Consider the following 26,155-nt stretch of genomic DNA (forward strand, 5'->3'; position numbering starts at 1 on the left):
GCCTCTCAGACCATACGGGACTATTCTCTGGAGTCTGGACAACACTCGAGGCAGCAACAGAAAAGAGCTGGTTTGCCCCTGTGGATCAGTACTTCACCGGGCCTCACTGACATTCCATAAGAGGCCTTTTACTATTCCTATGGATGGCCTTTCATGTGGAGTGGAGTGTGTGTGTGTCTGCATGTGTGTGCATCTGTTTACATATGTGTATCTGTGCATGCTTATGACTGTGTTGTTTTTAACATGCTAATATTATTTCAAAATTATACAAAAATTACACAGCAAACAAACTAAAATTTAATTAATACTAAATGGATTGTTCCCAAATTTTAAGATTGCTTGTGTTGAAAAAGTAATAGTTAAACCTCTTGTTAAGATTTTAAAACACAAGAAACTAAAGCCACACAAAGGAAAATAAATGACTTAATAGGGGTCACACAGGTCACACACACGCACACACACACACACACACACACACACACACACACGTCTTGCAGAATGTATATTGGTGCAAACATCTTCAAAGTGGAGAGCCGAGCGATAAGAAGCTGGGGCATTTGTTATTCGTTCCAGGTCTGTTGAATGTGTTTTGACTGGATGCTTTGCTTGGGAGAGGAGCTGTGGAGCTGCTGAGCTCCGTGAGCTGGGAGAAGGCTTCACACCAACAAAAGTGTCTGAGCAGCGAACACACTGCTCAGACACTGATGGGCAAGCGAAGCTCAGCGATTGTCAGGCCAATTCAGCCACAGTGCCTTCCCGGAGCCTTCCCACTCCCCTCCAACCCTCGCTCGCTCTGTGACTCAGCTGGTTTCACTTAGTGAACATGGAGAGAGGGGGTCACGGGGTCACACCATGACCTCATCAAATTAGCCCCAACCGAGTGAGGTGTTTAGCACGAGTTAAAACAAGTAATCTGAAGGGCATTAAATGCAAATGCGACGACCATATGCCCACTTCAAACACGGACAGCTCCCATCCAGCCGTGCTCCCCCTCTCGCCCTCTCACATACACACAGCGGAACCATTCACATGTCTCACAGAGTGGGGGGCTGTTAGGATGACAATGGGTTTCTGTCATGCCAACCAGGTGCAAAACATTTCAACTGCTGGCCAGGTCCTAAACGGTTTGATATCTGTTAAAAGAACACTTGCGACAAAAAGTCTGCATCTGAATTACTGTTGGCCTCTGAGAATAGATATCTCTTACATATATGTATTATGTGCATCAATAGCACTTTTCATCCCAGCCTTATATGTGGAGTATGGAAATAAAGGGAGAGATGCTTACAAAGGTTATCCAGCAGTTCAGGGAGGAGTGAAGAGAAAAAAGAGAGAAAATGTCGGGCTGATACTTCTGCTGTGCTTCATAAACGCTACACCATGTGCCCCTGTTAGCGGGAGCAAGGGCCTGGTCAGGCTGTGAAGATTATGGGTGAAGACTGATTTTGCCCCCTCAGGCGGTGACCGGGCTGGGAACATGTGGCAGCTCATATGTGCTAATAAGCACCTGTGGAGAAGGGGGAAGAGGGAGCAGAAAACCCCCGCCGGGCTCTATAGCTGTGCCACCTGCACAGACCTCCACTGTGCTTCTGACTCACCGAGGGCTGGGAAACCTGACGAACATAACTACCAGTCAGACAGGCACAGAGCTGGAAAACTGGAAAAGTTAGCAAATAATCCCCACTGACGATAAATTAAAGTGGTACCTGGGTTTTATTTCTAAAGTATCCTTGGTCCTTGCATGTCGTCGCTGTGTTTTTGTGCCAGAGGTGGCAAGCAAATACTGACACGAGTTTAAGATGCACTTTATCTTTTGTTTTGTGACAGTTGGTGTCATTGTTGGTGTTGAATGCATACAAACATGCTGCCACTGCAAAAAATATGTAAAACACATCACTTCCTGTGAAGCATTCTCCAGATATCCCAGTGCCACACTAACAAAATCAAATTTATCACAGTTAAATGAATCTGTCACTGATTGATTTAAAGAGCTGCATCATTTTTCACTCAAAATGACAACCGCAGTGATATGACTGCAGTTTGTACTGTACACTGACTGAATTTACAAAACTCTCAATGACACAAAATAACACTTCTGAAATGTGTCATAAGTGGCACATTCAGGCTAGTGGATAGTTGGTACAAAAGTCCCACTTGTTTCCAAGTCGATAGTGTGTGTGTGTGTGTGTGTGCAGTGCACATTTTCAGCCTTCATCTCATTCAAAACGGCGCACAGCTGCTGACGAGGAATGTGAGAGCAAAAAGAAGACATTGTGGGAGAGCGCTCTCCTGTCAATCAAAAGAAGTCTTATTAAATTTGTTTAAGCTGTGAAAGCATTTTGAAGAAAGGAAACAAAGTTCTTCATGTGTTCTTCACGACCAGCAATTTTCCTTGACAAAGTTTCCAATCAGACAGATTTTACTTCAAATTAGGGTGGAAAGAGTTGTACATTTATTTTTTCCATTAAAAAAAAAAGAGAGAACGTAGTTCATCACTAACTGGACTCTTAAATCCACATGAATAGATTCTTTCTTTTTCCAGCCTTGAAAACTGATAAATAGATATCACAGGAAAGCTTTGTATGAGTCTAAGTTCATACATAACAAAGAACATGAACGTGTTCTTCACATGTGCTGTCTCATGTCAGGACTGTATCTTAGCAGCATATGTTTATATGTGCGAGAAACAGGCAAGTACCTTAATGTTGACTTATCTGTGTCTCCGGTTTATGAATCTTACTTGTTCTCCCATTTGAGTTCTCTGTAAACCACATTAAAAACTGTCACTGTTTAAAAAATATGAAACTGTAATCTTAGAAATCTGCTTTGAGCCATGAGTGATGTACTTATGCATTTTTCAATGGCCAAATGTAGAGACCTAATCAGCTTTTGGTGATTTATGGGATTTCATATTTTTCACATCTGGATTTCATATATAAAGGAATATTTAAGACAGCGCTTTACTACACCCTACATACTTTATTGACAATTGGACTGCATCACCGCAAATATCCTCCTTTTTACGATTCAGGAGGTAGATGCCAGACATAAGAAAGGCTCCCGACTCCGTGTGGAGATAACATGTCCAGGCACTACTGAGGTGGCAGTGTAATGCAATAACTTCATAGTAATTCAACCCAAACATACTGGAAATGACGCTCTTCAGCTAATTTCACACAATCTATATATATACAATATAAGCAAATGTAAAAATATTTAGATTCAATATTAGGAAGACATTATAGACCTTTATCATGGAAAATGACACTTCAAATAAACTTCGCAGATTCTTGTTATTTTTAAAGTTGGTTGAAACATTATTAATGAAATTTCCAATTTGAATTTTAATTGAACAGCAGTACACTTGAGAGTGAAGATGATATTAATTTCTTCTCCAGTTAAGGATGTTTGAGGAAATTAGCCTGTGTCAGCACAAGAGTTATCATCCATGATACTGCACATTTGAGTTGATGTTTCTCAGCTTCCACAGGACAGAAACATTACCAACATACAGACGTCATTAATGGAATGAACTCACATCATCAGCAAATTACAGTTTAATTCTCCGTTTGGTCTTAATTATTAGCATAAGTTCTCTCGTGATTTTTTTCTTTTTTTTTTTTTTAAAGGAAGCATAAACTTAATTTATCTAACAATTTCTTCTCACTCCTCCCCTCTGTCTTTTCTTGTACTATTGCTGACTTTGTCAAAGTTAAATTATTCTTGCTGCTTGATGTAAAACTGTGGTGGAGCCTTTTGCATTCTGCACCTGAGAGATACCGATGCAATTAACTGCATGAACAAATTTTACCTTTTACACAATGAGAAAACATTCTGATATTAATTTGGCATAAGAGTAAGACCGCTTCACTAACAATAAAAAAACAGAGCACTCATCAAACTGGTTTGCATTCATTAAACTTTACAGAGGGCAAGACAGTTTTCCAAGATCAGGTTAATTTTAGGAAAATAAACATAACAAAATATTAACTGCCAAGGAGCATGTATAATTAATAAATATCAACACACTAGAGGCCACTCAGACATCATGGTTGCAGTCAAGGATGGTGTTGTAGCTAATAACAAAGCAAAATCTTTAATCTTTGCCTCATTCTAACAGTGTCAAAACCCCAGGTGAGAATTTTTTCTGACAAATTATAAAAGCATTAAATGTTGATCTTACACTAATAGAGAACTTTACATTCTGGGCCATCACTAATAACCCTTAGCTTCCAAAATAATCCCTTCTGATCCACCATTTAATAACATTTCTCCAAGTCTTTCATTGACTAAACAAAGGGCAGACTCCCCTAGTTTATGTGATGCTGATATAGTTCTGTGAGAACCGCAGAGTTTACACTGTAGACTGTATTTGCAGTTGGCTTTAAATGAAAATAAGCCCCACGCATCTCAAATCCCTTCCCTGAGTCTCTCTGGGCTTTTGCCCCTTCAAGGAGCACAAGTCTTTGATAGTGAGTACATGTTTTAGACTAGAGCACCCCCTCCCTAAACTTCTAATAAATAGCTTCAAACGTAAGGGATCCTGATCAGTGCTTTGAGCAAAGGAAGCATTGCAAGAGCATGAGATCAACCCCTGGATTATTCTGCCCTCGGCTGAAAAGCAGCCCTCTCCAGCTCTTGGCCCGGGTATAATACCCATTGGCTGCCACAAGGAACACTGTTTGGATTAAGTGGTGCCCCTTTCACATAAGCAACAAGTGACAAAGGAGGAGATTGGGCAACTAACCTGCTGTTTAGATAAATAAAGGTACTCTATCAGCTTTAATAATTGCTAACCCCCTCTCCTCTTGCCCCATTGTCCACTGACAAGTGCTGCTTGGCCTCCGTCTAATTGCTGACAGATTTGATTTTTCAGCGACAGCAGGAGCTCTGTTTGTGGCCTTTACATTGAGTAATTGCACTCTCCCTCTCTCCCCACCACAACCTGTTTTGTCTTTTCCTTCGCCTAAATCCGCCTCATCCTCTGCCTCTTTCTGAAGCTAAATCTCCCACTCCCTCAGACCCAGAGTTTCCTTTCCTTCCTATGTGAACACATTTCAGTGTCATTTAAAGATTCTTATTATCAAGCACATGAGTAGCTTTGTTCCAAGTCTTTGATAATAGAAGTGACCGTTGCACAGGCTGGGCAAAAATATTAACTACATGGAAGTACACTTTAATGTAAAAATAACTTAGTCACAATTAGAAAACAGCTTTATTAAAGAACGTCTTTATGGATTAGTTTTTTTTTTTTAAAAGTAGGCCTAGAAAAAGTCCTGATAGTATCCACCAAACATAGACAAACTACACTGACTATAAAAATGAAAAATGAAATTACTAATAGAAGTATAACATATAGTACTACAGTGGACTGGCAAAATACTGCTCTGTGGTATTTACGATAATGTGCCATATCGGAAATTGTGAATATATTAACAAAATGTATTAATTGAGTATAATTACCTGTTTAACAGGACTTGAATGACCATGTTTAACAATTAGGACCAGCTCTGGTAAAACTTGGAAGCTGATAATATAATGGGCTTTTAGCTTTAGCCAAAACAACACTTTTCATCTAGTCTTAACAAGTGTTGCCTTCCCTGCTCTCCTCTGGTCTGCAGGCTGGATGTAACAAGCGCTACTACCCCATGGGAGAGCTAGAGGGCTCACTCCAAAAGCGGCAGAGCCCAGGAGAGACTCCACAATCACCCTTGCAACATTAAAAAGCTAATTATCCCAGGAACAAAAGTGCACTTTATTTTCACTTAACACAATTAGTCATAAACTGCATTTCTGAGTTCTAAATCTACACGGGCTCCCATTCTCTACCAATTATTCATAGTTTCATGTTCATATCACATTCAGAGTTTCAAAGCAAACGTATTTTCAGTGCTGGTGTCTGTGTTAATCATGCCACCCACACATTTCATGGATTAGTCATTCACATTGCATGAAATATGAACCAGAGTGCGGCTCTGCCAACTATATACATACGTATTATCCTCAATATTTCTATTGGGTAGTTTGAAAGGGTTAGGTAGACACTATATATACACTGAGAGAGAGAGAGAGAGAATCAGTGATTCCTAATCCACTCAACAAGCGACTGTGATAATTATGCATTTCATAAATGATTAGCAAAATACAGGAATATTTAATCCATCTTTGCATTGATGTTCTTTAAACAGCTCTTAGGTACACCAGGGCACATGATGAGCATCAAATTGGCCTTTCTACTGGAAAATAGCATATTTGTGGCAAAAGCCATGTTTGAATGTGACTTTTTTTGCAGGCATTTGAATGAGGTTTTTAACATATTCCTAATTGAAAATGGGTACCTACTAACAAACAGATGGAAAGGCTTAGAGTGCACAGCCTTGTTATCAGAATCAATTCAGATTTAAGGGATTTGTTGTCAGGTATGCCAGCACTATATGTTGATTGAGTTCACATGTAATTGACAAGCAGAGTGGAGCCAAACTGGAATTTTTGATACACTCGTCTTGCCACAGGTTCATTGGAGCAGCAAGACAACTGTTGTGAGTCAAACAACTTTGCTGCCTTGAATACAAATGTTTTGCACAACCTAAAAAAAAGTCTACTACATCATTGTAATATCAAGAAATCACAGTACAGTACTGACTGTGCACATCACAAAAGGTCATGAGCCTCAAATTGCCAATCACTGATGTCAACTCGGCCTAATGTCATCTGGGTAACCTTTAGTGGTTGATATGACACGAAAATTACACAATACTTCAGCATTTCACAGACCTTGACCTTTGTTGTCACATTGACAATATAAAACTGATTTCCCAGTTATCAATATACCATCACCTCACAGAAGTATAAGGACTAACATCAATTAAAATATACTTTCCTACTAAATGTTCAGGAAATAAATGAAGGCAGACTAAAAACAAAGTAAATGTCAGTGAACTAGGCTGCTATGGTCACAACATCTGGTAGTCATGTTAACTCGTGCAGAGATGGACTGTGTGTAGACTAGAACATGTCAGTGATGTGTCCTGGAAAGGAAGAGAAGAAGAGGTACGAAGACAGTGGCGTTTCTGACCTGAGTGAAGAACGACTCCAGGGAACGATGACCCTCACGAGACAGTGATCACACTGTTGTTTATTGGAAAAGTGATTTTGCTGCAAAAAAAAAAAGAGTAATAAATATATGACTGTGACTACAGCTCAGATCCCGTTATGGCAGCTATCATCTGACTTGACAAACAATCCACTGTGTAATCTGTGACAGAATGTGTCATTCCAGGTTGTAGATGCTCACACTTTCTTGGCCTTTAGCAGAGTGAACACAAAGGTCATCTCTGTGGCAGTACCCAGGGATGGGGGCACATTATCTTTTTATTCATTACACTGCACAGGAAAACATCTAAAGCTGTTAAAGTATAATTATCACTGCAGACATGAACCCCCAGTTCTTAAGAAAAACACATTTATCATAAGTACATATTTACTGAGTTCTAGTTGTAGATTTCCAGTCTATGCATAATCCTATTTAATTCATATTAAACGTAGCTCTTTAAAAATAGTATATTAATAATGTTTCACCATATTTTGGTTCTGGACCAATGAACAAGTGAAAAAAGTGTGTGTCATGTTAGAGCACTCAGATAGTGTGAGAAAAAAATACTTTTATTCATTGCACTTTTTCACAACTGGTGCTCCAAATGTAATTCATTATTCAACAAATATGTTTCATATTTGGATTAGCCCAAAAATAGTTATTCACATTTGTCTTGGTGTGCCACAGTGTAAGTGATTGCTAATACATGGCCTATTTGTCATATCCCTTGACTTTGTTGTGCAATTGCAATCAAATATAAATGACACATATATTTGAATATTTTTGGTTCAGTCAGTAGTCATGAGTTTGCTTTAAAGTCTGTTCTCGTGAAAGGATTTAGGCCAAAGATCAACATGACTTGACATTGTAAGATCCAGATACATATGACAAACGTCACTATCAAAACAACACGGACTCTCTAAAGTCTTTCTATTATTGAGATTTAGATTTTCATCATGTTTGATTTTCTTCTCTTTTTGGTAAATACTGCAGATAATTCACACATTACATATTCAGACACATCCCACAGGAATTTTTATTCTACAGTTTCATCTTTTCAATATGAAGGTCTGACTTTGCTATATTGTGTTAAATGCGTGTATGTGTGTAGAAGAAAATGTTAATTTGATTCTTAATATAGGCAAATTGCTATAAAACGGTGCACACTGAGTAGATGTGTGGGATGTTTATCCTTGTAGAAACTGGTAATAAGCTGATTCCATTCTGCTCCTAGCTTGGTAGACTGGTAAACGCAATGATACAACCTACTCATTTTTTTTTTTCTGAAGGGCTAAGGTAATACTACTTTATACTTGCAGTATTTGTTTTACATTTTCACAAATGCTGTATATATTCTACTGGCTATGCTAATGTCTGTTCACTATACATTCCTCCTTAGAACGATGATAATCTGGAGCGACTCATTTAAAGCATGCTTTACATTCATTACTTTAAATTACTTTAAATCTTACCTCTGTAAAATAAATTTGCATTTTTATTTTGACTATGGAAAAATCTGTCTTCGGCAGCTGGATTTGATAAAATAAAGTATTCCATATGTTATACTTTCAATTCATAAAATAGCACTGACAGGGATTGTAAATAAGCAACACACTTTCTCCAACATTTCTCATCTTTTAATATCAAACAGGCTGAGCAACAGAAAAACTAGACTGAAAAAATCCACACAAGCCAAGAAAGCATAATGGATGAGCCATGTGCTACAAAACCCCCAATTTCTTTTGGACATTTGCAAGCTCTCTACATGGATTATACACAGATACAAGGAGGTTGAAATGGCCTAACCTCTCTTCTGCCATTCCCAATTCATTCATAGCTGGCAGTTTTCCTTCTCTGTGTGAACATGCGCTTGTCATTAGCATGCCTCTGAACTTTGCCTCACAGTGTCTCTGCTGAACAGTTCTGATGAATTATTTCATCCTGTACATGGCTGACTGCAGGGCATACACATTTGGGAGCCTTCTCTGGCCCAGGTAGAGTCTATTTATACTGATGGAGGGCGGACACCTGTTCACCTGCCCCGCTAAGCACGACCTCAGAGTGTGCAAATTGTGCATGAAAGAATGCACTAATTTAAAAGCATACAGAATCAAGGCCACTATGGGTGTTTTTTACATTTATGGATTTCAGAAGTGTCACCCTTTACATATGATCAGTCCTTAAAAAAACACTGGAACAATTCAATCAAAATACAGATGTATAGATCATTGCTGCCACAAAGGGCAACACACTGTGTGTAGTGATAGCAGCTATATATGGAAGATTGTGTGAGTGTGTGTTTGGAACAAACCTAATATTGTTTACTACTACAGTGTAGAGCTTTGTGTGTTCACTGTTATATTCAGGTACGACAGGTTCAGTAGTGTCTCTGAAGAGACAGGTCTTTCTTTGCTACACTGTAGCAAAGAAAGACTGATTTGGGTGAGACTGGTGATGAGGACTATTTATTTTTTCATTTTCTTTAAAATATGATTACAGGCTGCTTCTTGTGTTGGAATCAGAACATTTGGAAAGCATTTCCGATTTAATGAGGAAATAATCAGGAGCTACAGACAGAGATCGCATTCTTTCAGACACCAGCCAGCGCACATGATGGTAGATGAGGGTTGGAACTTAGATCGACTGATTAATGACTTCACCATGACAGTTCAGGATCTCAAGCTCCATCTCGGCCTCCCTGTTGAACACGATACTATAATCTACTCTAATTTCTTCACTTAGGGTAACAACTTTTTCCTATCCACGGGGGCAATCAACTTTCCATTAGACCATAGTGTCAGGCTGACCCTTGTTCCGATCACTTCATACTCCAGTAAGCCGAGCTTAACAAAACTACATCAAAAAGAAAAAAACATTCCTGTGGTCACCAAACTAGAAACTCTCCTCTCCTTAACTGCACCTACAACCACTATCCAACAAAATCACAAACTGAATCTGAGACACAAAACATATCAACTGAGCTCTGTGCCTACTGCCACTGCTGAGAAGTGCAGACACAACAGCAGTTCTGGTTTTAGAAGGAGCAGCACAGCTTTCACAATGCACCCTTGCAAACAGGGTTGTATTCTGCAAAGGTAAAAATAAAAAGAGGAATTTGCAAAGCTTTTCCTCAGTGACACAATCATATAAGGTGAACCGAGGAAAAGTGCACCTTGTGTAATGGCTGGTTACTGAGTAGAGAGCTGCACACACAGCATGATTGACATATCAGCAAAGGAACACCTCCTGCACAAACCAACCTGTGCTACCTCTGAGTTGTGGATGTTGTAGTTTTTCCGGTGTTAGTTTCATTTACTCTTTTTGAGGTTATGAAGTAGAGGTCAACGCCTTTAGGGAGTCACCGGGCTGACATGTTGCCCCAGCTTAGCAGCCCTGTTTAGCTCTGGTAGTCATGCTGCAGTTGCACATCTGCACCTATATATCAAAGCTGTGCACAAAAACATTCCTGAGAGCAAAGCAGATGTGATTTGTGTGCCTTTCTCCTTCTTTTTTTATTAAAATTCATCTGTGATCTAACTGTTCATTCAGCTAAGAAGCTATACCTTTTAAATCAGTCATCTGTCCAGAACTTAGATCTTCACCATATTGAAACCAGCTCTGACATCACAACCGTTTCTCCTCTCCTCACCCTGCCTCATGGCTCTTTCATATATTTTCTCTTGTCCTCAACAGATCTCACAGCCAGAGATTTTTTCAAAGTGTTTAATAAATGTAATACAACGTATATAGTGTTGAAAAAAGGGGCCTAAACCAGAACCATGTGCACCGAGCGGATGGCAGCCGTTAGGGGCCACAGCTAACGTGGTTCAACATGTGGACACAGCCATGCAGGCAGGTTCACTTACATGCTGGACAGTTTATGACCTTCAGCGCTACTCAGACTTTACATTACTACTCTCTAATTTATAGTGTGATGTTTAAATGCACCGATGTATTCTCTCCTCAATGAGAGCAATAAAAGGATACAGGTGATGTTGGAATGCAGTGTCTTTCATGTTTTATCTTACATAGGAGTAGTGGTATCATGTCCCTATGGAGAATAATATATGAAAGTGTTTTACTTATTGTCAAATTAAGCACAAGTGTCATGACCTTGGTGGTGTAATGCATGCCTCTGGTCATTATTTCATTCAACTCAAGCTGACACTGCTAACCACACCAGATAATAAAATATGCCTAAAAAGGAATGCAAGGAGTAATGGGACTACATAATTCATTTAAAGCCAGTCAACCAGGATCTGTACAGTGTGAATACTTTTGAAGCATTCTCCATTGTTAGGCACACAAGCCTTATCAGCTCCTGTCTTCAACTGCAAACAATGTTGACCTTTTAACAGATTTTTTTTTTGCTTGTCTTCAAACTTTGTCCTTGTTGCCTACCAGACGCTCAACAGCAATAGCCAATCATCAGTCAAGACGGTGTCCTGTAGATATTATTTTTGACTTATTCAACTCTACTGTACTGTGCAGAAAAACACTAAATTCCCACAAGCTTTAAATTAATTGGATTAAATGCTCTATCACACCATACATAACTTTAGATTGTCATATCACTGTATATCATGAATGAATGACTTATAAAAGTGTGAAACACTGTGACAAACCATTTAACATATAAATAAAACACCATTGTCCACCATGGCTGACACCCAGATGGAAAGAGATAGGCCTAGCTCACAGGGTTTTAATTATAATATGGCTTGAATAATTGATAAACGTGTATTATCTTATCATACATAAAGTATCCTCATATTCCCCAACCCTAAATTTTAGTGAAGATATAGCATGATTCATTTCAGGTGAGCTAAACTGTGATAAATAGCTTACACTTTGTCACACACCTTAAAGCTACAGTTACAAAGTGACACTGTGCTGTAATATTCACCTAACATTTACACCAACAGTTAATGCAAAACATCCACAAATGTATTAAATGCTATCTGACTCACATTTTTGTACAGCCCAATATTTCACTAAGCCTTAGCATTTCATTTAGAGACGTACTCCAGATAGCTGCAATAATCTCAGTTTGATGGATGGCCCAGCTGGAGCCCCAGGTCAGTGGTGTGTACACACTGCATGGTTGTGCTATAACGATAAAACCAACATAGGCAGGTGTGTTTGGTTAAGATGCACTTGTCAAGTGGGGTGACAAGCATGTCTGTGTTCATTCAAGTGAACCCCTTATCTGCACCTCCATGTCCCACTCATGAGACAAAAGCTCTTCCCATGTTTGTATGATTTACCTCTCAAGCGGAGTGCACGTACACAACCACATGCTACTGAGGATAACCTGAGATACAGTCACCTGTGTAGCCTCACGTTGCCGCTTACCTGTACGTAAACACCACAGTACATAATTTCTTTTTGTTCGCTTTTACACTTACGCATTTGTATCACAGGTGAAGGTTCAAATTTACATTTTAATGCCTTTGTAGCCGCAGATTAGCGTATGAGGTCTTTTTTTTTTTTTTTTTTTTGACGCTTTAATATTCGTTACGGAGGAAGTGACGTCAGATCAGGAAGTAAGCTGGCCGCTGGCAGACAACAGCGATGGGCAGTAGCAGCAGAAGCAGCAGCGGGAGGAGTAGGGACTAACACTGGCTGGCGTTTGTCTGGAAAGCTGTCTCATTGCTGGATGTGTGAAGCCGGTGTCTGATGAGCTGAAGTGCTGAAGGTCCTTGCGGTGTGGGTTAAAATGACACCGAGGTGAGCGCTTGTGTGCGAGGCTCTGTGTGCTAGCTCACAGGCTAGCAGCATATAGCTAACGTCAAGAAGAGCTACATGTAAACCTCATAACTCCACATTAGCTGGAGTCGTTAGACCTGAAGTTTGAATAAAAGCTGCTCTTGTAAGGGGAAACTACATGTAGCTGTGCCGCTCCCACAGTATGCATCTGGGCTCTGAATGTAAACATTGTTCAAGCTGACAAGCAGAGACAGATGCAGAGATTAGTCATCTGGAGATAAAAGCTGGAGCTGATTTCAGGCATTTAAAAAGACACTTCCACTGACAATTTACTGCACTGTGGGTATATGTTGTTATTCTACTGAAGTAAAATCAGTTTGTTAGTAACAGGTGGCCATCATGCCTGTATCACTCAGGTCAGTCACTAATTTTGTGACAGTGTGTGTCTCTAGATGAGATCAGCGGTTTCTGTCCAGGTTAGAGAGATGTATTTGTAGACACTGTATACTATCACATACCACAATCTAATTTGATTTTTAATCGTTTTTTTCTTCTAAATGTTTTCAAAATCGTATGTTGCAGCTCCCTCTGCACCCACATGAGTCATGCTGTGGTTCTGGGAAAACTACTGATGCTGTTCTGTGTCTTTCTGTATTTTTTCAGATGACTCATCAGTGGCTTGGACATCTGTGATTTGACAGAGGATGAGGCTTGCTCAGTTTGTCAGACTTGTCATTGCTTGTAACTATAGCGATTGCAAACCAGTTTGACATGGATCAAAACTGAATCATGATTTTTGCCTTTTGCACATCACACTCACAAAAAAGCCAACTGCATAAATTATCGCTTAGTTTGTTTTGAATGGTTTTAGTTAATAACCCGTGCTGACAATGTCACTGGGTGAGCAGTCTCAAAAGTGGTTTCCAACCCATGTCCAAGCCACTGTTCTTCAAGCAACTGGTTTACAGCCTAAGGGCAAAAATGGCACCAATGATGCCTACACTATCATCCAACTTGGAAAGGAAAAGTACTCAACATCTGTGGCAGAGAAGACACTTAACCCTGTCTGGAGAGAAGAAGCCTCCTTTGAATTACCTGGTCTACTTTTGGAGGGCAACCCAGAAGTATATGAACTTTGTCTTATAGTGATGCACCGGTCCCTGGTTGGGATGGACAAGTTCCTGGGTCAGAGGTCCATCAACCTCAATGAAATCTTTGCCAACAAGGAACGAAAGAAAACTGAGTAAGTGTCATATGACCATAGGCTGTAATAGGCCAGCATTGCATTTACTTTCCAGGGGTTAGCATTGTTTACTGTTTATACTAATTAACATGCAAAATGTATTAATGTGATCTGTTATTACAATTATTCATTTTTATTTTAATGTCATTTATTACAAATGATATTAAAATGTGCAAACCACCAACTCAAAATTAGAAAACCAGTAACTAGCTCCTGCAAGATTGTCCCCATAATTTTTTGCTTGGTTTATTTTCTAGGATAGAATCAACATTTTTAGGATAGAATGAACTAATTAACACAAACTAAAATATTAAACTGATGATCTGTCTCTATATTACTTAACATTTGGACAATAGGATATATCTGAAAATTTTGAAAACTAAACTGAGTTGTCTTGTTTGCATCTTTGCCTTGTATATAGTACATTTCATGCTTAATGTCTCATTGTAGGCTGAGCTTCAACATGAGTAAGAGGGGGCAGGAAATTCTGCACTGTTTGTTATTAAAAAGAGAGTATATGAACGTTGTTACAATTAAGAGAGATGGAGAAACCAGAAACCAAAAGGTATAGGTGATATTGAGGTCTGCCTGCATGGGATGCCGTGTTAGGGATACAGACGAAGGTCAGGGGGAGCAGACAGGTAAAGGAGGAACAAGAAGCAGAACCTAGTAGCACACAAGTGAAAAACACGCCGCTGTTGTAAAACATGTAGAAAACACTACAGAATACACTTATTTGAAAGTACTTATGTATAGATTATGTATATGAAATTAATTTCAATTGTCACATGGGCATAAAAATAACAACCGGAAAACAAAACAAAAAAGTGGCTATCCTTAACTCCTACGAATGCGTTGTAAACTTGTGAACTGTGATAAGCGTTCAGGTACTGCACAACTTCAGCTCAAAGTCATGCAGCAATGTCCTGTGAGTATGGGGACAGAGGAAGTGGAAAATATTGGCAGAACTATTCCAGTCATAAGTGGATTATAGCATTGGCTATATAAGTTATCCGTCATATTCACCACATGTTATTTCCATATTAGGCCACATTCTGCATTGTGTGGTGATGTGTGTGTTATATTCCATACTCTAAGATTGTGACCTAACTCTTTCACACCACATGATGTAAAACACCATTGTTTCCTCCTCATTTATTAGAAAATCTGCTTCAGTTTAAAGAATTAAACTTGAATTGTTAGTGACCCAGTAGGTGATCTGTTGTGAGATACATTGTCACAAATGTGGTAGTGCATTCATGCTCAGTTAGTGACCACAGATTGGTTGAACTTAAATTTTTCCATCTTGTTGACCCTGTTTTGGTTGAGGTTTAGCACTGAAATGGCCTTTGTTGTTGAGAGATTATTTTTATCTTAATCTTTGCCATTGTGAGTGGTAGTTGGTCTAATTGCAACTAGTGGAGCTGGCCAAACATGTCTAGTTAGTCACTCCTATGCAGTCAGTTTTTAAAGGTGTGCATGGAGTATGCCATTTTCTTCACATCAGAAGTGCCTGGGTTTCAATCTTAGGCTGTGCTCTGTAGATTTAACATTTTCTTCTCATATTTTAATTTTGTCTCAGTAGTCATGTTGCTTTCCTCTGATCAGAATGAATACAAGTCAAGTGAAGTGGAGACACTCAGTGGGCTATAGGTGTGGTACTGGGGGCCAGTAGTGCATATCTATTTAACAGTCAGTCAGGCCATTGATGAATAGCTAACCTATCTAGGCTGTTTACCTGTCTTATGCCTGGTGCATGCTGGTATTAGTGGTTTGTTCCCTTGTGAATTACTCCAAAAAATGTTTGAGCAGTTTGAGTAAATGAATAAATGCAGAGTAAACTAAACCAGCATACTTTACATACTAGCATAGCTTTAGGAGGTAGTGTTATATTTGGCTTGGGATCCTGACCCTTACAAATCCAGCACACACATGTTTCTCAACCCTACATTAAGCAAACAGAATAACCAGATTGGATCTGGTGCTAATTAGCTCACTGCACATTTCAACATGGAGAGACGTTAACACACTTCCTCTTTGTCCATCAGTTGGGAGAATCACAATATGTTCTAATCAGTGTGGATGGGTTGTATTTGTTTTAGGTTCCTGAGCCGATGCACCCCGAGGCAGTGCACTTTTTCAACAGCGGGTTTGTAATGGATACACCTGTGTTGCCTGTTGGCCTAATCCCACACCACATGTATACTTAACAATGACATTGGGACCCTCGATAGTATATCCACAGTGGGTCTGTCCATCCACAATGTTTTTGAACTGACATATTGGGGAGAAAGGCCTGTCTTGATATCTGAGTAGGCAGCCCATAATTATCGCACACCTGTGTTTGTTGATTGTGAGGAGTTTCCCAGCGGTCTGGACCCGAGTGGGAGGATTGTAGTTCCAAGCACAGGGAGGTTTATCTTGGCCTTGAGGCACACGTGAGGTGCAGCCCTGGCCCCATGGCAGCAGCATGCTGTGGCTGCTGATCAGACCGAGCATGGCGCACAGCCTGGGAATTGGATCCGGCAAGGCCTTTCATGGCTGGGCTCCTGGGCCACGAGCTAGACGGTTTAGAATAGCGTTCAACAGCTGTGTTTTTTAAAGAGCCAACACAAACACTTTTTTTTGGTTTGAACTGATAACTGAGATTTCATACTGGAATTCAAGGGGTACTATAAATCCTAATTGCAATCCAGGAAGAACTATCGGAAATTGTATTAAAACAAATATAATTTAAATATGTTTTCAGTTCAAGGCTTCATTAGATTAAAAATTTATTACATTGACAGAACTGCACTGTACTGTAGGTGGATGACTGTACAGGCCAAGTGTAAGAACACACTCCCATTATTTCTCAGCTTTACACTGATTTATGGTTATTTCATTCTGATGCTGGTTTCCTAAAGGCCATTGTCACAAGCCCTATAACACTGAGGATATGTCTCATTACCATGTATGAACTGTTAAATTTCCCTGCAACATGGCTTTGCAATTTCCCAATTGCTTGTCATTACATTTCTGAACAAAGGCCAGATTTGTGCAAATGCCACTATATTTTGCGCAGAGTGAAGGCATAAATCCCATTACTTCTAGTTGAAGAAGCAGAGAGGTTAAACAAACAGAAGCCCAAAATCAGCCTGAAATGGTCTATATTATTCAGCAGCAGGCTATTTTTTATGTTTGCAAAGAATAATGTTTATCCTCTGAATGATGAATTGTATTCTCACTTGTATTCTCACTTGTGTCAAAAAATTCAAATGATTTAAGCCTCTGCATTTGTGTGTAGCTTTTGGATTTCGGATTAGTCTGCTCAAATTAGCCTTTTCAGTGGTGTCCACAAAAAAAGTAGGCAGAGTACATAAAAAAAATGGGCTATTTTTTATTTGTTATATTGTTTGATAGTGTAAGAACTACATTCTGACTGTGTATACTTGCTCTATTATCTGAATTGTCTCATTGACTTTACTCACACTAAGTTTACGCCACTCTGGCCATTTTAGCTGGTATTCCTTGGAGTCCAAGGTGGGGAAAAAAAGGAAAGAACGAGGCCGTATCCAAGTCAGCATCCAGTTCATGAGGAACAACATGACAGCCAGCATGTTTGATCTCTCCATGAAGGAAAAGCCCCGCTCGCCTTTTTCCAAACTGAAAGATAAAATGAAGGGTCGCAAACATGACAGTGGCTTTGGTGACACATCTTCAGCCATCCTGCCTCGCTCTGCCGTGTGTGATTCGGAGCCCAGCCGCCAGTCCTTCACTCCCGAACCACAACCCCAGCCCGAAGCGAAGGCCAAGAGACCACTACTTGCTGGGGCCCATAAACTCTCTGCAGCCCACTCCATGTCAGATCTCATTGGGACCCATGTTCGGCCCAAACTGGACTCCATGAACTCCATAGAAGAGAGTGGTAAGCACCAAAGTTATTATTATCCAGATTGTTTCTTTAATAGCCAGTCAAATTAGTGCATATTTTTGATGTGTCATGTATGATTTGCAGCTTGGCATGTATGACAGAGCAGTGTTATAATAATACTGTTTTGCACTGTGGTATGGTGTCTCTTACCAAGATGTTATTTAAATGTATTATCATAGTGACGTGTGACTGTCTTAATATTGTCGGATGCTATATGTATATATATATATTATACACGTATACCACATGTATATAGGGCATGCAGTTACAGTAGGATTTTTTTTTTTTTTTTTTTTTTTTTTTACAAGCTGCTTTGTGATCACTCAGATTGGCATGCAGGGGAGGGGAAGTTCTGAAAAGAAGGAGTTACGCAGATTTGGCGAATATAAATAATACACTGCGCTGTGCTAAATCACTGCTTCCAATAAAATGTTCCCCTTGTTGTGTGGAATTAGTTGGAAGAGTTAACAAAGCCAGCTTTGAAAAGTGGGGATCTTCATATGTTATACTAAGTTACACATGAATGTTCACATGAACAAAGCTTATTTCTCTGTATGAAACATGCCTGTTGTAATGACATCAGATCAGTGGGTATTGGCCCTTTTTTTAAAAAAAAAAAAAACCCAATCTCTGACATAGATGACACAAATTAAAATTGATTAGATATTTGCATACAAATTTTTTTATCATGACTCCATCATAAGTTACTGTATTGGTTTGCTTTATTTGCCAGGGAGTACAGGTGGACCTCACAGGCGTTCCCAGAGTGAAGTGCCAGGGTGCCAGGACAGAGAAGCACACAATGACCCTTTCACTGATATCACTGACACCCTGCCACAGAAGTATGCCACGCTCCCACGCAACCGCAACCCATTTGAGGGGGAGCACGGGCAGCTGTGGGAGCGGAAGGAGAAAAAGGAGAAGGTCAGCCTACTGGAACGCGTGACAGGAAAAAAGGAAGGCCGCAAGACCAATAATGGGGGGCGTTCGGGGAGCTCTGGAGACCTGCGGTCCCCCAACCCCTTTAGCAGTGATTCCCAAGTGGACACTAACCCATTCAGCTCTAACTATAAAACCAGGTAGTTTCCTTTTTTGTTTCTTTTTCATACATTACACCACCCTTTATTCACCGGGCAGAATGTTTTCAGTTGCCTTTCCGTCAGCATGGTGGTTCCTGAGTTTATTACTGGGTTTCTCATAAGCAATCTGTTAATCAGTCATGTGACCTCTAAATCATCAGAGATACCAAATTTCTTTTAACTTTTATACAATGTTTTTTACAAAAATACATTTATTATTAGAATTTTACAAGAAAAATATAAATGATTGTTAATACAAAACATAATATTATAGCTATCTTTTAGAGTTTAGTAAATACAGTTTTTCATTTTAACCCATTAATTGTCAAAATGATCATTTTCAATAAATATGCTTTAGTCTTTCAATCTCATAGCATAGTTCAGTCTATTTGTTAATATTTACAGTAAAACTAATTCTAAAATCAGCATTTGACCTTACCATGTCCATTTTTTAAATCAATTTCCCATTGTTCCCAAATACTTCTCTTCTCTAAGAACAAATACAGTCCAGAGATGCTTCAAAAATGGTTTTAAGTCCAATTCCTTCTTTATCCCTCCTGGGCTTTGACTGCCTAGTTTAGAAATCCAGAATATTTCCTTCTGAAGGAGCAACTTATAGTTAATATACATTTACTACAGTTACTAAAGTTGCCTTTCCGTTTTTGCATCTCACGTCAACAGACATTGTACGTTGCTGCAGGATTTTAGTTTGATGTTTTTAACAAAATCAGCATCAACTTGGTGTGTTTCTAATAAACAGCACTGACTTCCTAGTATGTTCCACTGAGAGTTTCAGTTAAATATAAAATAAATATTACTCAGTTTCTTCCATGCCTTAATTTCAGCCTTCATACACATGACATTCAGCAGAGCTTTGTAACATACTAGTGCAATATATTTGATCTATTTTATATCTTATTTCATACATTGTCTTGCCGTTCCTTGTACTACAGGAAATTGGTCACAGCATTCTCCTAAGGCTTTGAATACCTTTTTGATTGAAATCTACTTCCTGGCAGATCCTCTTCTCGCTGTCATTCTGTTGTTGTTCAAACATTTCCACAGAGCCAGTTACTTCTATTTCCTGTGTTACATGAGGCATTGGTGAGCACTATGGCTAAGTTCTGGTTTATCAGACTGGAAGGTGTCATTAGTGGCTCTTTAGAGAGCTTGGGCTTGATAACAGAGCCCTCTGAGCTATAGTAATGAGATTCTCTGCAGAGATAGACCACCCAATTAACCACTTATCTCTGTAGGCACTAGTTCATCATCTTTAGTGCTGCCTTTGTCATGCACTAGCTCAGTGGTCATTTATAATGTGGTTCACGAACATACAAATGCTCTTAAAACTATATTTATTGACAAATTTATTAGAGCTGTAACAAAATTAAGCCATGGTGCATACTTTTGTGTTTGATTACATCAATTATCATATTCTTTCTGTCAAAATTTTCCTTATTAAGAGGGGATAGACACCGCAGAGCATCTGTATTAACAGAATGTTGATAATTATACCTCAATATATACTGATGTTTTTTTTTCTTTTCTTTTTTGCTTGCTTTGCAGTGATAAAAAGACAACAAAAAATGAAGACACCTTTGGCCACAAGAAAAAGGACGCCCATGGCAAAAAAAATGTAAGAAAAGCAGCAAAAACCTCTTTGTAAATTGATGATTATTTTTCAGGTGAGATTGTTGCATGTTGTCGAAGGCGATGAAAGAGGAGAAATGACCACAACAGTTGTAACGTTACTTCTCATGTAGTGTCATGCAGATTTTTAATTGAGAACTCCAAGTTTCATTTAACGTAGCAGCTGGTGAGACTGAACTCTGAGGCCTCTGAAAATTCAGATGTGCCACTCAACTAATTAGCAGCTGCACACATCGGTCATCGTGTCTGATCGGATCATAATTTGAAGTGGCGTGAAATTTCGGTCTCTAAGGTCAGTCATAGTGGTGTGCTGCACCACTTCTGTAATTGGAGTTTTTTTTTTTGTTGTTGTTGTTGCAAAAAGATGAACAAATAGCAGTTGTTTTTCTTGTTAGCGATCATCATATTATTCGTACATGATGTTTTACCCTTTTATAGGTTGTGTTCTTTCTATGTTTCCAATTTTTAAAAAAACCTAAAATTTGCTGACTGTTGTACAGCAAAATTGGTACTTACAAGGGAGTGGTGGGAGCCGTAGCTAAAGTGATGCCCAAATGAGAAAGAGAATGCTGATAATGGCTTTCCTCACCTTTCTTTGTGGGTGTTGAGAGCTGTCAGTATCCACACATGTGCCCCCGTGCATGCCGCGGTGCCTTGCAGAAATGGCAGCTCCCATTTCCTCTGCTTCAAGGTCCTAATTAACCACACACGGGGGGTGGGGGGGGGGAGGCAGTGAGAGATTTCAAAGGACTGAGCTTTTAGATTCTCAAAGCTGAGCTCATTAGAAACTGTAATGACACAACTGGAGAATGCCAAGTGTGTGCCTTATCTTCTCCTCACTACTGATCGCAGAAAAATGGTCATCATTACTTTGCCAGTTCATGGTCATTTCCAGGCCTTTGTCACCAGCCACTAAAGCTGATTATTATGCTCTGTATGTGTATGTGTAATGTGTGAGAGAGAAATACAGCGTGTCCATGTACACACCCTCCTATGTAAAACCAACATCCACTTCCACATGGCTGTCAGTTCTCCCAGTCCCTCTCAGATGGCTTAAGTGCAGTATCTTTCAGCGAGATGCCCTTTTTGTGTTGTGTGTGAGGTTACTGAGCTGTGTTCTTGAAGCCCTGCTTACACTGGACATTTAATCTCAGTGGCAAATATTTCATTTTGGTTTGTGTCGCCCCACAGTAGCCTCTATGCTGTTAGAAGCGATAAGATACCTGGTAAGCAGTCCTGCTCCAGGTCTTTCTGCATTGTCTTTAGCCAGCAGTAGAGGCTTGGATGGTGCATGGGAGTGGAAGCTGATAAGTGTGGTATTTTAAACAGGGTGAAGGCTTTGCTGCTCTGTCCATCCGAGGGAGGATGCCCAGCACTGAAGCGATAAAGTGGGCCCTCATTAAAAACGATTACAGCTCCTCTCATACCCACGCAATATGATCTGCACATACCGTACCACACTGCTCTGTCCAAATACATTGTCCTCAAAGAGCAAAGCTGGGCTTGGGTTGCATCCTTATTTTGGTATTTAATAGCCTGACCTTTAATTGCAGAAATATGCAGCTTGGCATTTCCCACTCAAAAACAAAGATTCCATTTTGTTTTTGGGAATTCTGTTGTGTTAAGTACTGCGAGGCTTGCAACAGTTTGAGAGATAATGTGTTTTGATGCGTGAGACCAAAGAAAAAGGAGAACAACTTTCTCAAGATACTAGCCGTTTTCTGTAGTGTTAACTCCAGTTAGTCGCGTTAAATGCTTTTGTTTCTTTTTAAACACTGGTTGACAGTATTAGATCAAAACATCTGCCATATAATTCATCGGCAGGGCTAAATCCCTGGAGAACAGTCTCATCTTAACAACTCTCAATTAGCCTTTATTAGCAACAGAGAACAAGAGATACACACGACTTATGCCAACACATCTAATTAGTCTGTTTTCTCTGTCGTACTGTGAGCAAACTTAAAGAGTGTCTTTACCCTTGCCTCCGTTATCAGATGCTGACATTTCACAATAGATCGTCCAGCCATTTTGGTCTACTTTTACAAAACATGTCTATACACAATATGTTCATTATGGAGCATGTAACCTCAAAACCTGCTGGGGTTAAATTGAGCATTTGCTTGTTTTTTTTGTTTGTTTTTTTTGTTTTTTTTACATTTAAAGGAGGTGACACAAGAAAGCGTGGCCTCCTATAGCAACCTATCCTTTGAAGAAGTTGTGCAGGAACTCATCAAGCAGAAAGAAGTGGTGAAAAAGAAAGACGCCCATATCAGGGAGCTGGAAGACTACATCGATAACCTACTAGTACGCGTCATGGAGGAGACGCCAAGTATTCTACGGACACCCTATGAGCCAAAAAAGAAGGCGGGTAAACTTGGTAAAAAGTAGAAGGAAGCAAAGCAACAAATGATCAAAAGTCACTAATAAAGGTTTAGTGGCAGCTCATGTACAAGTATGTTGGGAACAAATAGGATTGATCAAAGCCAAACTGAATTGTTTTTACTTTAGAATATTTTTTCTCCATAGATGTCATTAATTGACTTTATTTTCAGCCTTTTGGTTATTTTAAGCCATGTAGGTGTTTTTTTTTCTCATTGTTTCAAACTCTTATGTTTCAGTTTTGAATGACTTTATACTTGTGCTGCATTTTAGGTACTTAAAGAGGATGCGATACTTTTGTCAGTTCATTCAGATCAAATGTGTATTTTTGGCAAAGACTACGTTTAGCTTTATTGTATGCACTTGTGAACCCACACGAGGTCTGTTGCACATACAGCTGCCATCTTCTGCCCAGAAGCTCTTTAGGTGCAAATATATCTGAAGTCATGTTTACCTGATGCTGTAGTCTCAGACGTGTGCTGTTTGCTGAAAAGGTAGTCGAGTGGTCGATAAGAAGAAGCTGTAGTACTTTGACTGCACTCAAGCACTGGTCTTGAACTTGCCACCTAAACTATGATACATATTTAGCAGAGGCAGCTTTGTTCTTACGTTACAGATGTGGATGAACTCTACTCTCCTATCCAACAGCCCGACTGGTGAGTGGCTATTCTCAGAAGACTGGAGCAGAATTACAGTAAAACATAGCTGAACTGTATGTGTGAGTGTAGTTTCTGTCTAGGTTACTGGTCCTGCATTTTATTTTATTATTTTTTTTTTTTCAAGGAAACAAACGAACACGAAGACATTCCTTTTATCAGTTACTGACTTTTCTTTTTTTTTTTTTTAATTTTGTTTGTGATGACTATCTTTTAAGTTTCTTGGACCAAGGGTCTTGGACTTTTTTTAGGTGCAATCATAACTTCAGCATCTTTATGCTCTGCTGGTAATATTTTTATTTACGTTGTAGTCACATCTTTGACTTGACCTCATCGCTTAATATTGATTTGATTCTTTAGAAAAGCTTGGATGTCTCTTCTTCACAGACTGACCAGATATAATCTCCAAGTACAGTTTGCTGAAGATTATATGGTACCAAGCTGCACATGTGGATACTTGTTTATAAATGTTTCATAGCTAATTTGCATATTTTCAGATTATTTTCATGCATTTGTAAGGTACTTTATGGTAAAAAAAAAAACACTACTGTATCCCAGTACTTCCTCTCTAACCATGTGTACCACTATACAACTGTATTAACACTGTATAGTTAGTGCACATCTAATCTCATTTAACTAAGTATTCATGTGTTAAGGACTACATTGCTACATTTTTAAAAATGTAATTCACATTGGCATATCTATACTTTTTTAAATGAAATTCTAGTTACAATTTTATGCTGTACTGTACCTTGGTGTATTTCAGCTTTTTTTTTTTTTTTTTTTTTTTTAAACAGTCAATTTCTAACATTCATAGAAGTGTGTCTTACCAGGTCACTGAGCACTAATGAAAATTCATGTTGGAGCCAAACAGCCAGTCATTCAGCTCACAAATAAGCATTTAACAGCCTGTGTCTGAAGCTGACTGTCCCTTTTCCACAGTTTTATGTCATCACATATGTTGCCTCAGTCATAACATTGTTTTAACCTTAATTCTATTTTTTTTTTTTTTTGTATTCCTACCGAACAAATGCTGAGTGAGCTACAGGGCAGCTGTCAGATCTCACTGCTGGTACTAAAACTAATTAACTAGCTACTTAAAGTTTTTAATCACTTATTCCTGTTTGTGTTTGATGTTACTGGTATAATTATTTGTTTAGGTTTACATTTTTAGTTTGTTTTTTTTCCTGTTTAATGGCATGCGACTTCATGTACAGTGTTACACACATGTTGTATTATCATAGTTATATCCTTTACACAACATTGAACAGCAGTTTTATTGACATATCTAAAATCTTTATCAGATGATGATTCACCTTGTCCTGCTGCTGCTATTATTTGATTCATATTTTTGTAATTACTTTCCCATATCAAACTTTGAAAATATTTGACCTTTACACTGTATGATACCAAATCACAGGCGAGACAACGTGCTGCACTGAACCTGTGAAATGTCAAGAGTCAAAAACACTTGTCAGTTTAAATTTTCATGAATGTTGCATCACTCAGAAACACATTATCATCATCATCATCATCGTCGTTATTATTATTATTATTTACTGCTGCTGTGGTTATTTTGTCTGGAAGTATGTGATCTCTTTTTGAACTTGAAAACTAAAGCTCTTGTTACTGAATGTATTCTGGTTGACTTTGAAATACATAATTCTGAGATGTATGCTGATATACAGTACTCTAACAAGGCCATTGAACCTTGCTTGCCTTTGAAGTATTTGGTGTATCCAAAGAGGTCATTTCCTTTTCTTTTACTCTGACCAAAGTCAGACACCTTTAATATGAACAAAAAGTTACTGTTGATACACATGGTTTTGTGCGATAATGTATCACATGTGGTTCAATTCTTTTGTGTTGGGGAAATGGTTATCTGATCTGCATATATTTTGTAAAGCTAAAAATGTTTGAATCAGTTTGTACAATAATGGAAATTATGTGATGCTAATTAAGAAGATATGTGGATAAAAATCAGTTTTCCATTATGAACAAGCTTCACTGGTTGCCTTCCTATATTGAACTGTCTCCTCATGCTATAGGCTTTACCAGCTGCTTTAACTAGTTTTAATGGCTAGTTAGCCAGTTGTTCATGGACCTTGCCAATCTCCTAATACTTCCATTGTGCATACTGTATAGTCACTTTGTAACATCAGTTCGCCTCCCTTGACTTTTTGCACATTTTGTTCTGTTGTAAGATGTTGAAATTGTGTTTCCTGGGGATTTATTTTGTCCAAGGTTTAGCTAATGTATGAGTTAAGTTAAATTAAATTTCAAAGCTGGGAATAAAAGTGTAAAACTGAAGAAGTATTTACTCCTCATCTTTCATTTGAGCTAAACTGAAATTGCTCAGCTGTGTTTTAGTTGTACGGCTTTTTAATCGATTTTCTTTCTCAGGCCTGATCATACTCGTACAAAGTTACAAGT

General features: G+C 38.9%; 1 protein-coding gene across 2 annotated transcripts; it reads left to right on the forward strand.

Moving 5' to 3' along the window:
- Positions 1 to 12,657: 12,657 nt before the first annotated feature.
- rab11fip2 (RAB11 family interacting protein 2 (class I)) lies at positions 12,658 to 24,487 on the forward strand. 2 transcript variants are annotated; one of them, XM_026310198.1, is made up of 6 exons: positions 12,658 to 12,823; positions 13,466 to 14,045; positions 17,546 to 17,952; positions 18,692 to 19,037; positions 20,604 to 20,673; positions 22,851 to 24,487. In XM_026310198.1, the coding sequence occupies exons 2-6, from the start codon at positions 13,693 to 13,695 to the stop codon at positions 23,073 to 23,075; spliced, it is 1,401 nt and encodes a 466-aa protein (XP_026165983.1). In that variant the 5' UTR covers positions 12,658 to 12,823; positions 13,466 to 13,692; the 3' UTR covers positions 23,076 to 24,487. The 2 variants fall into 2 exon arrangements, with proteins under 2 accessions (XP_026165983.1, XP_026165984.1); XM_026310199.2 differs by having other exon boundaries at positions 20,604 to 20,670; positions 22,847 to 23,023.
- Positions 24,488 to 26,155: the final 1,668 nt, after the last annotated feature.

Source organism: Mastacembelus armatus, chromosome 15 (assembly GCF_900324485.2).
Source record: "Mastacembelus armatus chromosome 15, fMasArm1.2, whole genome shotgun sequence".
Lineage (NCBI taxonomy): Eukaryota > Metazoa > Chordata > Actinopteri > Synbranchiformes > Mastacembelidae > Mastacembelus > Mastacembelus armatus.

Coding starts and splice junctions, on each gene's coding strand:
- rab11fip2 (XM_026310198.1), top strand. CDS start 13,693: ATGTCACTGGGTGAGCAGTCTCAAAAGTGGTTTCCAACCCATGTCCAA. Junction 14,046..17,545: donor AAGGAACGAAAGAAAACTGA/GTAAGTGTCATA, acceptor TGGCCATTTTAG/CTGGTATTCCTTGGAGTCCA. Junction 20,674..22,850: donor ACGCCCATGGCAAAAAAAAT/GTAAGAAAAGCA, acceptor TTACATTTAAAG/GAGGTGACACAAGAAAGCGT.